The 16,795-nt window shown below is 43.0% G+C and overlaps 1 protein-coding gene across 1 annotated transcript in view; it reads left to right on the top strand.

Annotated features, from left to right (window-relative positions):
* ccbe1 (collagen and calcium binding EGF domains 1) overlaps positions 1 to 9,146 on the top strand; it is a gene marked incomplete at both ends in the record, with an annotated part of 33,092 nt that extends 23,946 nt beyond the window's left edge. The window contains 6 exons of the mRNA XM_080529616.1: positions 1,565 to 1,671; positions 3,304 to 3,415; positions 4,442 to 4,581; positions 6,432 to 6,467; positions 7,808 to 7,843; positions 8,865 to 9,146. Of these exons, the coding sequence (XP_080385742.1) occupies positions 1,565 to 1,671; positions 3,304 to 3,415; positions 4,442 to 4,581; positions 6,432 to 6,467; positions 7,808 to 7,843; positions 8,865 to 9,146 (713 nt within the window). The remainder of the gene's footprint in view (positions 1 to 1,564; positions 1,672 to 3,303; positions 3,416 to 4,441; positions 4,582 to 6,431; positions 6,468 to 7,807; positions 7,844 to 8,864) is intronic.
* Between the last annotated feature and the right edge of the window lie 7,649 nt (positions 9,147 to 16,795).

Here is a 16,795-nt window from a genome sequence, read left to right as displayed (position 1 = left end):
TGTGCATTGTGTGTGAGCATAGACACCTGGTAGTCATTACACATCACATTTCCCCTCCTTGTCAGAACGGTTCATTCTCCAACCCAACGCGTACCGTACTGTCCCTTGACTCCTGGGTCTGTTTTGATTTGCCTGATGCGTTCTGAGGCAAACATCAGAGATGGACCAGAGAGAAGGAGCTGCTGCCCCAGATTCGGTTCTAAATGGAGCGGTCAGGGTTGGAGATTTGCTACTTCCTCCCCCGCGAGCCTCGATCTCCTCCATTACTAAGACCTGTCTGACTGGAATGTTCAGGGGCGAGAGGCTATGAAACGCGTTCATGGTTGGACCGTGCCGCCGCATATAACAAACGCAGACAGAACTGCCTGCTTCTCTTACATAAATTCACAAGTCTCAACTGCTCCAGACACAAAGAAGCAAAACTCGCAAAGGCGACGTCATCTGGTTTTGAGAATAGCTTTGCATGTACCTCAGAGTTGCGCAACACACACACACACACACACACTGACACACATGCATGCTCGCACACACGCTCACACACATACAGACACACACACACACACACACACACACACACACACTCACAAGCACACACACACACACAAGCACACACTCACACACACACACGCCATTACTGTTTTTATTAGTTCCCCTCGAGAATGGAGTCAGGTTAACCTAGGAGGGAAGGCCAGTGGGGGTGCTGAACAACCTTGATGTGAGATTTGATCAAAGGTCTTTTGGAGGTCTTTAGTGAATAATCAGAGTCAGGGCTTTCACCTGGGCACCGATGTGGTGAGATGAACCAGCAGGTCACGCTGTGCGAGACCCGGACCACCACAGCTAGCCGAGCATGTGGTCTGTACCCCAGCTCACCCATTCCCCTGCTCACTGACACATTTACTAGACTGGCTTCCTGCCCCCTTCTAGGATGTTCACTCACCCCTGACACAGGGGTCTAGGTAATGACAATGTTACAATGTTTAACCACATACATAGCACCAGTCACTCATCTCCCCGTTGGGTCATTGGGTAGCTTACTCTCCATGGAAAGATACTGGGAAGGTTACATTTACATTACATTTATATTTTTGTGCATTTAGCAGACGCCTTTATCTAAAGCGACTTACAACAAATACATTTGTCAAAATAAGCGAATCATCTATCCCTCAGTCATCGCAAAATGTAATCTATGCTAGGGCCAGGTGCCATTGTCAGTCATAATGCTAGAGGAAGGAAGAATTAGGATATGTGTATATAGAGATGTCCTCTTTTCTGTCATGAAAGTCCAGACCAGACAAGATATTAACCTTATCCAGTATTTTTGGGATGTTCCAGACAGACAAAACATGACACTAGGAATTCCCCTCAGATCTTACTACAGATTACATTGTTTCCGTTATCAGCATACTGTACATACACAGGTATGTCTTGGATTTGTGTTTTGATAACCCTACTTTACTTTTCAAATAACAAAAGGACATGGAATTAACCAGATATTGATAAAGTTACATTTTGACTGTTTGTTTCGAACTAATTTGATGTGTGTTTTTATTTACCTCAGCAGCGGGTCTCTTTGAGAAGTCTGAGAATGTGATGAAGGCTGGGACGTGCTCGGCAACCTGTGAGGACTTCCACCAGATCAAGATGACCGTTCTTCAGCTCAAACAAAAGGTGTTGTGCTACATATGGCTTCACATGAAGCCCACTACACTTCCCATCTGCTGGATTCAATTCGATGTTTCAAAATAACAGGACTTTTCACTTGGTTTATTTATCATTACCCAAAGAGCTCTGGATACCTCTGTATACCACTACAGTCCATACCTGCCAATATTTCAGCAATAACACTTGGCCACTTTTCACAAGTCCTCTGAGGTGCATTACTAAAGTTTACAGTATAATAAAAAAAACGATTGAAATAATGTCAAAGACTGTAGCTAGTAGGTTTTGTGACTTATGTCCGTGGTTGTGAAGTACCGGTGAGTCGTGTTAAAGTCAGCAGCGTGCTGCATCGCCCAGAGTGTGTTCCCAGTCACAGTCACAGTCACTAGCAAGCTGAACACTACTCCATCAACGGGGGCGCTCAGCACCTGCCGCAGTAATACATGATATATTGTTTGCAGCTGTGGGGTCTACTGTATGAGGTCCATTAGGGTACTGAAAAAAAAGAAGGGGAAAAAAAAGAAAATTGGGAAAACAAAGTTGTTTTAGAACAAGGTTGTTTTAGAACCGATGGTGCAGGAGATGATGATGCGCAAGATTACCTTGTGTGGGATAGTTGCACTGGACAGGTAGACCCGTGTATGTCTGGTGGTGGAGGTAAAGTGGGCTGCTTTGAAAGAACCATCTCTACCACACCCCCATGCCTTCAGTTTACCTCATGACTTACATGTTCAGACAACATCGCCATGGGTTTTTATGTTCAGCCGCTGCAAAGCGGACGCAAGTCCAAACGCAGGCAATTTGTGTCGGCAGTGACAGGTGAAAATAACACTGTGCTGGATCGATGTCTTGTCTGTGCGGTAAAACAGAAAGGTGTTCATGACAATAAACAGGTCAAGTGGCATCATGTTCGCTGAAAAATCTGGCCTGGAAAGTAACACTAATCAGTGCCACCGCCAGTGGCCCCGTGACAGCGCCTGCATTTGCGCTAAGACTGGTTCTTCCACTGTTAAAATATAGCCCCAGGAATCAGAAATAGGGGTTCACGTTAATGGAATTGTCTGTTCCAGTCTTCCCCTCATCATTGTGGTTTATGGCGCCTGTCCAAGGCCAGTGTCCAAGGCCAGACTTAGTCATGTGACCTGCACAGAGGTCAGTAAGTAAAAGGTACCTAGTAGATCAAATATATTTGTAATAACTGTTAAAATAAATGAAACAAACAGAGCACCTAGGTCCTCCAATGAGGGGGGATGTGGTGGCTGAGCGGAAATTCAATCATCAATCATTGTCAATCTCAGAGCGGGATTTCTCGAGGTGCTCCACGAGGATATCCTGAACCTCCACCTGGAAGCTTTGCTGCTGTTATAATTTGGCATATTCAGTTTCACATCTGGCAGTTTGCACTTGACATACACGTCCATTCATGTTATTTTCTGCTCGAAAGTTGTCCAACAGACCTTAGTATGTAATTTCCCTGTCCTGTAATACACGTATGTAACCATTATAGGTCCTTGAACTGGTAGTGTCCTAGTCTTTTGTAATCTCCATTGGCTACACTCGATTGACAGCTAAATTGCTTGTCGATACACTGTATGAATTGTTTCCCAGACCGCACTGTGACGTTATTGTCATTTTGTTCAGATGACCATGTTACCCAACAATGCTGAGGCCCACAAGCAGATGACTAGTGAAAAGACACAGATGACATCACGCTCCTTTCTGCCCGGGCCTCCTGGACTGCCCGGACCGTCGGGTGAGCTTACTGTACAGCAGTGGAGGCTGGTGGAGGTAGAAATCAGAGGACGGGCTCATTGTAATGCATGGTATGGAAGGAGGAATGCTATCAAACACACATACAGTACAGCAACATGCCCTTTCTGAAGTGTGCACACTGGAAGGTCCCAGTCTCTACTTTTCACTCCTGTGGACTTGTTTACTGCCCCTCAGGTGTTTAAAAAAAGCACCTTCAGTAAGCAATCCTTCTCAGTGATAGCAATAGAAAACTGGAACTCACTACCCAACCAACTCAAAGACATACTCCACCTTCACAACACACATGAAAGCCTGGCTGACACAGAATACTATACTTGTCCTCATTAATCCCTCTCTGTGCTGCCTCCCCATAATGCCTTTTTTTGTATGTTTTGTTTTGTTTAATGTATTGCTGTTTGTCAGTGCTTAATGTTGTGTGGCCTGTAATTGTCCTGTGGCTTCTGTGTGCTTGAAATGTCGCTGCCCCCATAAGTGTGTATGTGGTGTTTGTTGTAGCCCCTTCAATCACCTCAGCTTGCTTACGTGTGTTTTTTGTCAAGTGTGATGTTGGGGTACCTTGTCTCAGCCACGTGTTCTTAGAATATGTTTTATTTTAACTAATGACGTTACTTTTCAGGATGCCATGTTGCAACTGGCCGGGGACTTCAGATGAAAATTAGCCGACTAGGCTAACGCTGCCTTTTTTACTGTATTTTATATGGTTCATGTATTTGGATTGTCCTCGATATAATAAACTAAACTAAACTAAAAAGAATGAACTGGTGTAAGAGACTCCCTCTAGCCTATGCGTAGCATACACCAGTCCATTGTCTTTAATCCGTGGGCAGGGACGGGGAGCATGAGTAAATGCACATTCCTGGAAGAATGGTAGTCAATTGAAACCAAACCTCTGTCTGTGATCTCTCTCCAGTGTCTATCTGTAATGATAGACACCCTTCTTCTACAACAAGCACCTCAGGTCTTTCCCAGACTGATCCCAGACCTTTATTGTATCTGGACCCAATAGGCGATCCAGGACCACAGGGGTCCCCTGGACATGAAGGTCTGATGGGCCCCCCTGGCTCTCCTGGACACAGAGGCCTGATGGGACCTGTAGGACCCTCCCCGGACCTGGCCCACATCAAACAGGGCCGCCGCGGGCCCATGGTCAGTATACATTTTACATTATATTTCACTATTTAGCAGACGGCTTTTATCCAAAGCGACTTATAATTAGGGATTACAGGGACAATTCTGAATAGGACCTATGCCTACTCCTGACTGCTGTTAAATCACAATTCTTAATTTTCAGTGAACTGGAATACAAATGATTTCACACAGATATAGACCACTACACACACACACACACACACACACACACACACACCTGATGCCATGTATTCCAGTTCAGAACAAAAATATTATGATCACCACACTGTCACAACACATTCACCATACAAACACCATAGTGTCTTACTCTGTCCTGCTATACAGGCCGAGTTCAGGCCGTTTCAAAAGGCTATTTGTTCAAAAGGCTAAACAATATGGATTTTGTATTAGTCTAGTCTCTAATTACAGTAGGGGCATACACATTCAATAAGCCTGCCATTCAGAACTAATCACCGTCATTACTGGACCATATGTCGTCTCTGGGAGATCAATAAAGGGTAATTCAATCACATTCTGTACAATTCAGACAGCATTAACACCATGATGCAGCGCTTTCATACCCATAATATCTGTGTCACCTAATCTTCCTCTCATATTCATATCCTGGTATTAATAAAGCACCTTGCAGATCTCCTGATCTAGCAGGACTGCGGGAAGGTCCTAGTGGTCCTATATTGTTACATTGGCACCTAGATGATGGTGAAGTGTGTGTGTGTGTGTGTGTGTGTGTGTGTGTGTCTCTGGTCTGACTGTGACCACCCCAGCTGTGGACGGCCCCTCTGAGGGGAACTAGGCCACCGCTCACAGGTCTCTCCTTCCTTGTCTCTTTTTCATCTAACCCTTGTCTCTGGTTTTCGAACCCAACAGAGAGTGACCGTTTGATTTATCTTCCCGAGGAGCACCACTGGATGGGCGCCATCTGGCCCCGGTGTTGCCTCTCAAGTCGGACAATCACTTCAAAAGGAGTCGTGCGACATTAAATGCCGGCCAACAGTTTTTCCCCTTCTGCCATAAAAAAAGAAACAGGTCCTGTAGTTGACAAATGTTAATGGTAATAACAGGGGAAAAGGCTGAATGCATTACAACGTCGTTGTTGTTTTCTTTGGCTCGTTCTGCGGTGGAGCTTCGCGGTCGACTCGTCTTTGGAGTGTTGACCTTTGCCATTTAATGTATTGGACCTGGGCAGCAAAGTGTGATGTGACAGGAGATAAATGTTTATTCATGGGGGTTTGGAAAGGTCTGTATTTATGTGCTCTGCATGTTGAAACACTAGCCTATCAACACCCACGGTTCCTCTGCACGAAATGACGCCAGCCCATGAGTACTATAAAAGTGTTTTTACTGTAGAAGAAATGATCTATGGACTGCAGTGTGCTTAAGTGCAAGTGTACTGTACTATAATCACTCCTTAAACATCTCATGCTGATCTGCATGCATGTCAATGGGTGTGCGTCAAGGGGAGTGGTTCCGGTCGCTGCTAGGTCCCTAATTGGTTCTTGGGCACGGAGCTGAGGTTTTGGCAACCGGGTCACATGTGTTTGGAGCGCATCCCATGGTAACGTGTGAAGCCTGAGGGCCGGTGTGCGTCTCTTAGTGGGCTCGTATGAATCAGGGTGGATTTGGACTGTGGTCCCAGCACGCCATGCGGCGTTTGTTAACCTCTTTGATGTTCATTGATGAGGGTGAGATGCGTGTTACAGCCTTGCCCTTCAGCATTGAAGTCACTGGAAATGTTACTGGACACAAGCCCAAAGTTAAGCCTTTATCATCCCTGTTGATGCAGAAATACGGAGTGAAGCATGAAATACAGTATTAACATCTGTGATCTTTTTTTACATCTGAAACAGGGTCCTGTTGGAGCGCCAGGAAAAGATGGCATGAAGGTGAGGTTTGGAGTCTCCCTGGTACACTCTATCTAATGCTGTCTGTCAGCTCTTATGTTTTAGCCAAAGACTATTTTAAGATGGTATGTAAAACGATTTGAAATGATGAACGGTGAATGTGAATGTTGAATGTGAATGTTGAGGATGAAATGTATGAAGTTATCACTGAGGCTTATTTTATGAAGTGTCCCCAAAGAGGTTATGCTTATACAGTACAGTAGGCCTACATAGGGTATCTTAGCATCAGCTGTCTGTCATAGAATCCCCCACATGACAGTGCCCTCACCTGGTCTAAAAGTGATATGACATGCATACTACTGTCTAACCACAACCTCGAAAACCCAATAGTGATTTTGTGCATTCATATGATATACTGTGTGTATATATATATATATATATGGGTTTGTCAAAATCTTAGTTGATTTATGTCGAGGGATCGGCTGCACACCCAACACTGCACCTAAGGCACAGGGAGGCGAGAGACCCATCTAGAAGACAGTCTCTGCAGACATAGGACCAATGCACATTTCTGATTTCTGTTTCACATTGTGTTCAGCTTACAGACAAACAATGAGATTCTGCACTTTTTATCTTCAAGTTTTTTTCAACGCTATCCTGTTTCCACAACAACAACAAAAACCTTTCTGCTTCCTCTTACATTTAATCAAGTGCTATAGCCACCATGAAGTGCAGACCATGAGATACAGTATAATTCATTAGGTATGAAAGATAATATTCTAGAAAATACTTTTCTAAGATAGTGTCTTAGAACACCTTTGAAGTAGATTTTGTAAGCATACCCCCAACGTTGTCTGTTTGGTTAGATCATGGTTGTGCTACTGTGTGATTCCTGTGTGGCTTGGGTGTCTGTTTGTGTAGAAGGATTTAGAAGTTATGTTTATCTGTGTCCAAGTCACAAATCATAACCATCTGGCACAACATATACAGCCTTTGTATGACCCAAGCTAATGCTAGTGCTAATAAGCACAGTAGTCAAGTCAATACAGGCCACCTGGCATCCATGATAACTCCCTAGCCTCGTAGCCCGAGTAGCTATCACCAAAATAGTTATTATGGTACTCAAATGCTACGATACATATATGTGCATTTACACTGAAAACCATTTCTGAATTAAATTGCATTTAATGTTGGATGTCTCAAGGTATTTGGTTAATTATAGGTATTTGAATTTAGGCTGAACTAACCCTTTTATCAGTTCATGTTAACCCAAGCTATTCCCTTCCATGTTGAAATTACATGAAGATATTGCTCAGTCAGTCTTCTTCTCATGCTTCTGCACTGTAACTCATCTTACCCAAATATTTGTTTTGATTCTCCAGGGGGAGAGAGGGGCTCCTGGGCTTTCTGGACCTCCAGTAAGACTCTATTATCTATTCTATCCTGATGCCACACTCACTGAACCTCCACACAGAATGATGTATCGACCACACAACCATAACCCATGACTAACAAACACACAGATAATACTGTACACACGCATGCATGGACACACACACATACTAACACACATTAACACACTCAGCCAGACACACACCAGCCCCTGTTAGAGATATAGAGCCAGTCTCAGTGGGCTGAGAGGAAATATACGAAAAATATCTTTGTGTACAATTCCACTTCAAGTGAGCTATCCACCCTTGACAGTGCGCAGGGGATGGCCAGATATATAACTTACGTAAACTCATAGCCTACTGTGTTGTGATGTTCCAGAATCCCCACTGTGAGTATTTAGTACAGTCCAGACGGTTGCTGTCGGTGTGAGGATCCATATTTCAGAGCGAGGGGTGGATCATGAGTAACGTCAGGGAGCAAGAGGCCATAACTCCACGTTTTTCACATTAGTTTCTCCAGGATGTTATGGATTTCCATGTTAAAGCCCAGACACACATCTGTAGGAGTAGTGGGGGGGTGGTGAGAGGTACTGATTTGAGACAGTAAATCCTAGAGGTCAGAGGTCAATGAACAAACACCTCCCCTCTCATATATGGAGCGAGACCAGAGGAAAGAGATTGATGAGAATGGTACAAAATATGAAGTAGTGCAAAACCTTTAAGAACATGTTTGACTATAGATCACACTAATAGTGACAAGTGAACAGTTGGGTAAAAGTTTAGTTGCTCTATACAGTACCTACGTAGTAAGCTTATAATTACTCTAATATTGTATTAACATGTTATTGTAACATTAGTAATTGCTCTGTTGTTTCATGGGCGTAATAACAGAAAAACAATCAATGCATTTACTAAACCAATAACTAAAATACAATGTATTCACTTCTATGTAACAACCAAGCATTACCCAAGCACAACCAGGCAGTACATAGGCATAGGAGTAATTACTCTTCAGAATCACTCTGTTCTTGTCTGTGTTTCGTGTCAGGGTCCACCAGGATCCTTTGACTTCCTGTTGCTGCTGATGGCTGACATTCGTAACGACATCGCTGAGCTGCAGAGCAAGGTGTTTGGCAGACAGATGCACTCTCCCGGGGAAGAGTTCCCCATGGCCCCAGACAGCTGGAGGGACAACCAGGACATCCTAGACACTGGCTCCGGGGAGGACTACAAACCACGGAGCGTGGACTACAAACCACGAGGCTTGGGCAAGAGTAACAGGAAGAGGAAACCCACACGGGCCATAACAGACTCTGATTGGACGATTTAAAGCAGATTTCAGTATTGGTCTGTGCTGGTGTAAATATCATAGTATTTTTTTATTTAACTACTTTTACACTCGAATTCAGAATGTATTTCTTTTGATCAAATCTCTATTTTTGTATTATAAACAGGATGGTGTATTTATATATTTTTTTATTATTGACATGAATGTCTTAGCTTAACAGTACTTTTTACTCCTGTACTTCTATTCTTATACATCAAACATCTGCTTCTAGCCTTAACGTGGTTGCCTGCTACTATGCACTGCTTTGCTGTCGACCTATGCACAGAATTAACATTCTGGAGTCCCATTCAGAGTAGCCTATCTACTTCTAATCTGTTGGGCTTTGTTTGGTAGGCGCCTCACAACACTCTCCTGTGATTGTGTCTGGTTGCCATAGCTGCTAAGTGAGTGTGCTGTGCAACCCTCTTCCAAGGCCAAGACTCCATAAGGACAAACGGCGCATGAAAGAACAGTTCACCAGAAGGGCGATCAGGAGTGCCTCTCACTCACACAAAGAAATAAAGCAATATAGTGTTGTCACAATACGTTGAGCAGATCGTGCATCAATGTCTTTAAATAGGGAATATTAAAAAAAGAAGAAGAAAAAAAACACACATCTGACATGTAAAGAAACTGGAAAATAAAGTGTTAATAATATAAAGAGCCGTGTAAAGTTTTCTCACAGAGTCTGTGATGTCATGACTGGACGCAGCATGAGAACGGCCGGGCTTTGAAGTGAAGACAGGGTGGACTGAGGATAACCTTCTGAGCTCAGCAGCCTCTTCTCCTCATCTCTCTCTCTCCCCCTCTCCCTTTCTCTCTCTCTCTCTCAGGGTAGTTTTCTCTCCCTCCCTCTGGAACTCCAGTCTGCAGGAGAGAGCAGAGGTGGAGGTCGTCCCATGGGGGGTTGATGATCACAACAATAGTATGCTCATGCTATTTTCCATTGGAGAGTCATCCACTTTCTTTTGCCAGATAGTTCTGTGTGGGAATGGATCAAAGACAAGCTCCAAGTCGGCAGATTATTTCACATCTGTCGATAGTGGTTCAGTGTGTTGATATGATTGTCAGCAACAGCAGACTCTAAACAGGCATTCAACCTCATGGTACTAGTGTCATTTAATTGTCTTTAATAAGGCGTTGGTTAATGACTATTGACAGTGCTGTGGTTCATGTTCATTGATGTACTCATGTATTTATTTAGCAATTAAGCTGACAGAGACTGTAAACATGAATGAATATAACACATTAATAATCAATCAGCTTGTGAGAGTTAGAGAGCGAGTTTACATCTGTAAATTCTAATACAGTATTCTTATTGTGAAGCCGTACCCATTTCAAAATAAACCATAATTAATCCTAATGAACCATTATGACACTATACCAAACGACGCAAACTGCTTTCTAATACTGTACCATCTAAAATCATTGTCACATGATTGTGGTTTCGCAAGCACTCCATCAGTCATAACAGCATTCCAAGCATGTGACAGGACATTAGTGTATACTGTGTGTCCATTAGTAGGAGGAAGTTCACCATAATGAAGACCATGCCATTAGTTACCATCTAACTAACTCACTGTCCTAATCTCTCAACCTTGGTAGACAGAGGTTGGAAAAGCTTGATCTTTCTTAACACATGGATGGATCTATCTTAATCCTACTTAAAAGAAAAGGCCTGTTCAGCAGTAGCTGGCTTTTTTCGGCTGATTCTGCCATTTTGGGTATTTCATGCTAAGATTATACTTAGTCCGCTGGGATTTGATATTAATGGGCCATTAAGAGAGAAAAACCCTCTGAAGCTGCCAACAATATCTGGCTGCCAACCGCAAACACATATGAAAAAACGACCATCTAAATATTATTCCACACACAATATCTTGTTCCATCAGAATTGTACAATGTGGTGTATTTTAACGTTATTTTACTAAATTCTGCTGTAGTATGAAACATTCTCTTTATTTGCAGTACAATAATACCGTAATAATATCAATATCAATCATATCAAAACTTTTTTGATAAAAACAGAATTATGCGTATTTTCTTCTTAGGAATGGAATAAACATTTTGGACCTGTATTGGTCAATATTAGGTAATAATGTTTTTGGGTTTAGAGTATTCCAATGTATTTGGTGATGCACATACTAAATCCCAGTCTTCATCTACCTAGCCATCTACAGTATCTGAGGAGACATGTCTGAGTAATATGCACAGATATGATCTGTCCTCTTTCTCCACCCTTCTCCTGAAGTATGCACTTCCCCATGTGGATTATGATGCATAGGATTGGTTTAAGTATGTGCTCTTAAACTAATCCATTCCTGTCTGAATCCATGTGGGGAGTGCACAAGTGCATACTTCAAGAGAAGGTTGGACACAGCAAGACTAAACAGGATCCAGCTGGTCAGGACGTCTGTCTGACATATTACTTTCAGACCACTAGATGTCATTGTTCCATTATGCTATTTTAGTTTTGGGGTTGTTTTTTTTATGTTCAGTAAGTGATAACTGCTGGTGTGATCATTTGCTGAGGGCTGGTCTCACTCCTCTTTTGGGAGGCCCCAGTGGAGCCAGTCATCATCTTTCAGCTCTGAAAATTGCAATTCTCCCTATCATCATCATTATCATTATCATTATCATTATCATCACAGGTATTACAGCACGTTAGCCTGACCGACACATTCACAAATGAGTCATGTACTCACAGTATTTCCACAAGATGGCAGTGTTTATCCAGACTCAGAGACCCTCTTGACATGAAGCTGCAACACGTCAGTCAAGTCTAAATACGTCTCAGTGAACATTTTCAACATGATGGTTAGTAATTACGTGTTTACACAGAGCCTGGTTAACATAAGCCAAGCTTGTCCTTGGCCCTAAGTTCTTCCTGACCACATGACTTGACTAGGGTAAAATTCAGGGCCCTACCCATACCACGCAATGTTACGGTCACGGTATGCCTATGTACTGTATATGTAGAGCCATCCCTTGGCATCCAAGACGGATGCCTTACAGGCTCAGGCTTAGGGCTTAGGGCAGCCATAGGCCAGGGGAGACTGGTGGAGGTAGAAATCGGAGGAGGATATGTGTTTGATACCATTCCTCATTCCATTCCATGCATTCAATGAGCCCGTCCTCTAATTTCTACCTCCTCCAGCCTCCCCCGTCATAGACAATGCAGCTCTGTAATTGGGAGAACTCAACACTTGTTATGGTCGTCTACCCTCACCAGGCAACCCCCTCACCCATGCCTCAGTCCATTATAGAGGTTAAATGAAGCAGCAAAGAGGATGAAATCCTTTTATAAGTGCTAATAACGCACAGGCCATTATCTACCATCTATGTTATGACGGCAGAGATGATGCTTAGTGACCTTCTCATTTCTAAGGTCCACCTGTAAGACCAGAGTCATTAAAAAAGCTCAGGCAGATTATAGTAACTGACAGGTAGTCAGACAGGAGGGTTCCTCTCCATTCCTTCCCTACAGTATGGAGGCTACGGGGAGGCCGGTGGAGGCAGAAATCGGAGGACGAGCTCATTGTAATGCATGCAATGACATGAGGAATGGTATCAAACATGATGCCATTCCTCATTCCATTCCATGCATTTGATTGGTGCGTGTGTATGTCTGCACATGTGTGTGTGTGTGTGTGTGTGTGTGTGTGTGTGTGTGTGTGTGTGTGTGTGTGTGTCTGTGTGTGTGTGTGTGTGTGTTCATGTGTGTGTTCATGTGTGAAGTTAGATGCAAGGACCTTGGGGTGAAGATCTCCAATCTATACATGTAGGCCTGATGACAATGCATAAATCCAGCTATTCAAATAACATTCTTTCTGCTAAAGAAGTTTGCTAATAAAAAACTGAACATGGCTAGGCACTGTAGTATGTCATATGGATTGTTGGTAGTGTGCACTCACAGAGGTCGGTGGCACATTGTTTTGAACTTCACTTTGATATATATCGCAAGTCATCAAATCAATGCTACAGCTCTGGTCGAGGCAAATTCCTGTAACACTACATCATTGTTTACATGTTGTTCACTTTGTCCCACAAAGAGGCCATTTTTTTAATGTCATAATTTGCATTGATTAAAGGGGGACCGAAATAAAAGGAGCCGCGGACATCCTTTTAACAAGCTTATGAGGGGTGGTGGTGGGGGGGGGGGGGGGAGTTGGCAATATATTTCGACCAAATCCCATCTGGAAGTAATTAATAGACAGTGCACAAGAGGCCCAAGATAAAAGATTTCAAATATTTGCTGAAGTGCCCCTTGTTCCTAATTATATCTCGCTGCCTGTTTCTGTCATTATTTAGAACTGCCCCACCCCTCCCCTTCCTCCACAGCATTCAATTAATACTTAATGGCAGAGAGTGAATGAGTTTCTGTGCTGGAATAAAGACATTAATGAGGTAATTTTATTAGCGTGGCCCGTCCAACCTTGTTTGGAACACGGGGAGCAAACAGAGGGACGTGCCGGGGAGGAAATTAGGGTTGCACTGCGCACTAATTAATGCGTTTAAGAAATGTAGTGCAGACACCAAATTAACTGCCCCAAAAAACCTGCATTGACAGAGAAAAAAATAATACATTGTTGCCCTCCAACATAATTACAGGACAGTGCAAATTCAATTCTAATGAGGCGAAAGGCACCCCTTTAACATATTCTCTCCCCTCAGACAAACTGCTGAAAGCTCGCTCTTGTTGAGGCCTAAGTTTTGTGGGGACAATGAGGGATTGTCAGGGCCTGAGTGTATTATGTGCTGTAAACAGGTAAAGGGCTGAATAGGTCCCCTTCTGGGACTCCTGGGGGGCCAGTCTTCCCAGCACAACAAAACTTGGTCCTGAGAAAAGGTCCGGTAAGGAGCTGGGAGGTGAATGGGCCGCTGCAGCGAGTCATGCTGAATGGCTAGTGGTTCTTAAGTGATTACACTATGTTGTGCCGGCCCCCTCTCATCGAGTTATCTTTACTCAGGCTTTGTCTCCTCTAATTGGAGCTGATGAGGGACTAATTGGTAGCTTTTTTACAAAACGCAGTACTTAAGCAATGGCAAGCTGAGGAAGACAGCATGAGCAGAGTTAATGAGAGGCTTTGCACAAATAAAGGCTTTAAAATGGGCCTTTTTTCACAGAAGGGAGAAAAGGAAAGTTGAGGATATCCTTTGTTTCTCCCATCTTTCACTGACGTGCAGGTATCTGAAAAGGGGGACAGGGTGGTCGTCGAAATGTTGAGCACTTGTCGGCATAAAAGGAATCTGTTCTATATTGTTGGGGCCCTTCGTTCAGTGTGTCTATAAATAATGAGAGAGAGACTGCTCCTCAAATGAATGCGCTTTAGTCTCCGCGCACAATGAGTGCCCACTCTTCACTGAGGCACACCGAACTGTGTTGAACCACTTTGAGGTAAATGTTTTAGTCCCCCCACAGAATAGCACACACCCTTTGGCCTTAGGTGCACCACATTGTTCAGATGGAATATGTGTGTGCACACTTTGTCCAACTAATATATAGCACTAAAGCATGTGAAAAATAGCACCAATTAGCACCGACTCGTCTGATCATTTGAGTACACATAAGATATATATAACACAAAATATGAAACTATTATTTTCTGTTAAGCATGTATACCTTCATTAAACACCCAATACACAAGACATGGTATGGAATTTGTTTCATAGGGTTAGGGATAAGGCTAATCGCAGCAAGCAATCATGACGTAGGCCTAAAGCCAGTTAGCTGTCGTTGTAGTTGCTTGATAAGATGCGTTTCTGATATCAGATGAATGACGTCAGATCTGGGCTCATAAATCCATACAGGCAAATAGTCACAACAATTATGACCAAAGGATCCTTAAAGCACCAAAAACTAGTGGATGCACAGAAAATAGACGGACACCTGTAGATTATTACTCACAACAATCACTCCATAACTGCCATTATACTATATCAGTCTTGACCAATCCAGAGTGTCCCCCAAAGGGCCACTCCTTAGCTGACCACTCGGACACTTACTCAAAGTCTAAGAGTGGCTGGCTGCAGGCCAGGAAAGGTCAGGTGTTATTTTGGATTTAACTTAAGATTATACAATAGTTATTAGGCACACTGAAAATGCATCTTATCATTGCTAAATCCTCACTGCAGGTTATGGAACCTAGCATTTCCTTTCCCTGCTGCTCTGTGAGCTGAGCTTGTTTGTCCTTGTGTTCTTGTGCTAATGGTTAGCCTTCTGCTGCTGGACCATGAATAAACTCCATGCGACAGCCTCATTGAGCTAGGCCCTGGTGTCACACTGTGAGGTGAGAAGCCACTCGGACTCTCTCTAATCCCCTGTGGTTTTAAGGTATCTCTGCCCCATCTGCAAGGACAAACTCCAAGACACAAACTTCTATCCGCACATATGTACCACACCATGTATGAAGGTAGATGAGGCGTTAGCCCAGTGCAAACGCTAGCGGTGAGATGTTAGCACGGTGCTGGTCATGACAGGCAGGGATGAATGGCAGAAAGTCTATCTCTGACATTGATGTGTCAAATTGATTAGTTGACTGTCAGATGAAGAATTTGGTACACCATACTTGAAGGAGTTACAATAACTGCGTAGCTTATTAGTGCTTCTAATGTAAAAGTGATCCATCTAACTTGCTCAGCAGTATTGACAATGCAGAAGATATTCTGTTGTATACCGTATCTATCTACCCATCACTAAAGCACAACATGGTACCCTTTCCCAAGAGACCCTGGTGTAATTGGCTGGCCAAATATTTGTGCTGACTAATGTGTAATGGCATTCACAGTCTAAGTGATCCATTAGTGTCCTACGGGTCTCATTGTCTACATCCAAAGGCAGTATTTGCATCTCCATTGTCATGAAAATGACACATTTCCTCCACTGAGAGAGAATTAACTTCCTAATGAAACTCAACACAAAGGAGAGGGACCTCAATTACAACACTCTACTTTCCCCCAAGCTGATGACATCGACAAACAAGACTCCCAGGTCATTTTGAAGAATATCATGCTCACATGAAGTGTCCCCCAAGTACAGGTTTGGCCAAATTAGGCAACAGTTACAACAACTAACACTGTACCTAGCGTGATCATCTTAACTGCGTAGCAGCCATTGTAGTCATATAGAACTGCACTTCCACTGAGGGACACGTGGGGAATTTCATATAAAACATATAGATATAGTAGGTAGATATTATAAACACTTATAAAATAGGAATAGGAGGATAGGAAAAGTATCACAACACACATTATCCTAGAATATCAGTCTGTGATCAGAGAAACACCACACTCAACACTATGAAAAAGCTGTAAAAACCTTCAGAATTAGAATCAGAATCTGAATTATTTTTATTGCCAACTATATTCGCATATTGGTTGGTGCATAGGACATAAAACAACAATATATATATATATTTTTTTTAAGTAATAAACAACAATATATATAAGCATATTTAATAGTTTAAAAAGACAATGACAGAAAGGGGCAGTAAAACAATAAATCCCCGATGTTCCTAATAGCCTTGATAGCCAGAATACACAGCTTTCCTAGATTAGTGGCACGATGACCTGCTCTCCAGTGGTGAGGTCGTTCAGCAGAACCGCTCCCATTGTCACAACCTCCAGGAGCAAGGAAAGTGAATGACACCTCC

The sequence above is a fragment of the Nansenia antarctica genome (assembly GCF_963989245.1).
Source record: "Nansenia antarctica genome assembly, chromosome: 4".
NCBI classification, from domain to species: Eukaryota; Metazoa; Chordata; class Actinopteri; order Argentiniformes; family Microstomatidae; genus Nansenia; species Nansenia antarctica.
Note: the sequence above shows the minus strand (reverse complement) of the source record. Positions and strands in the feature narration are given on the sequence as shown.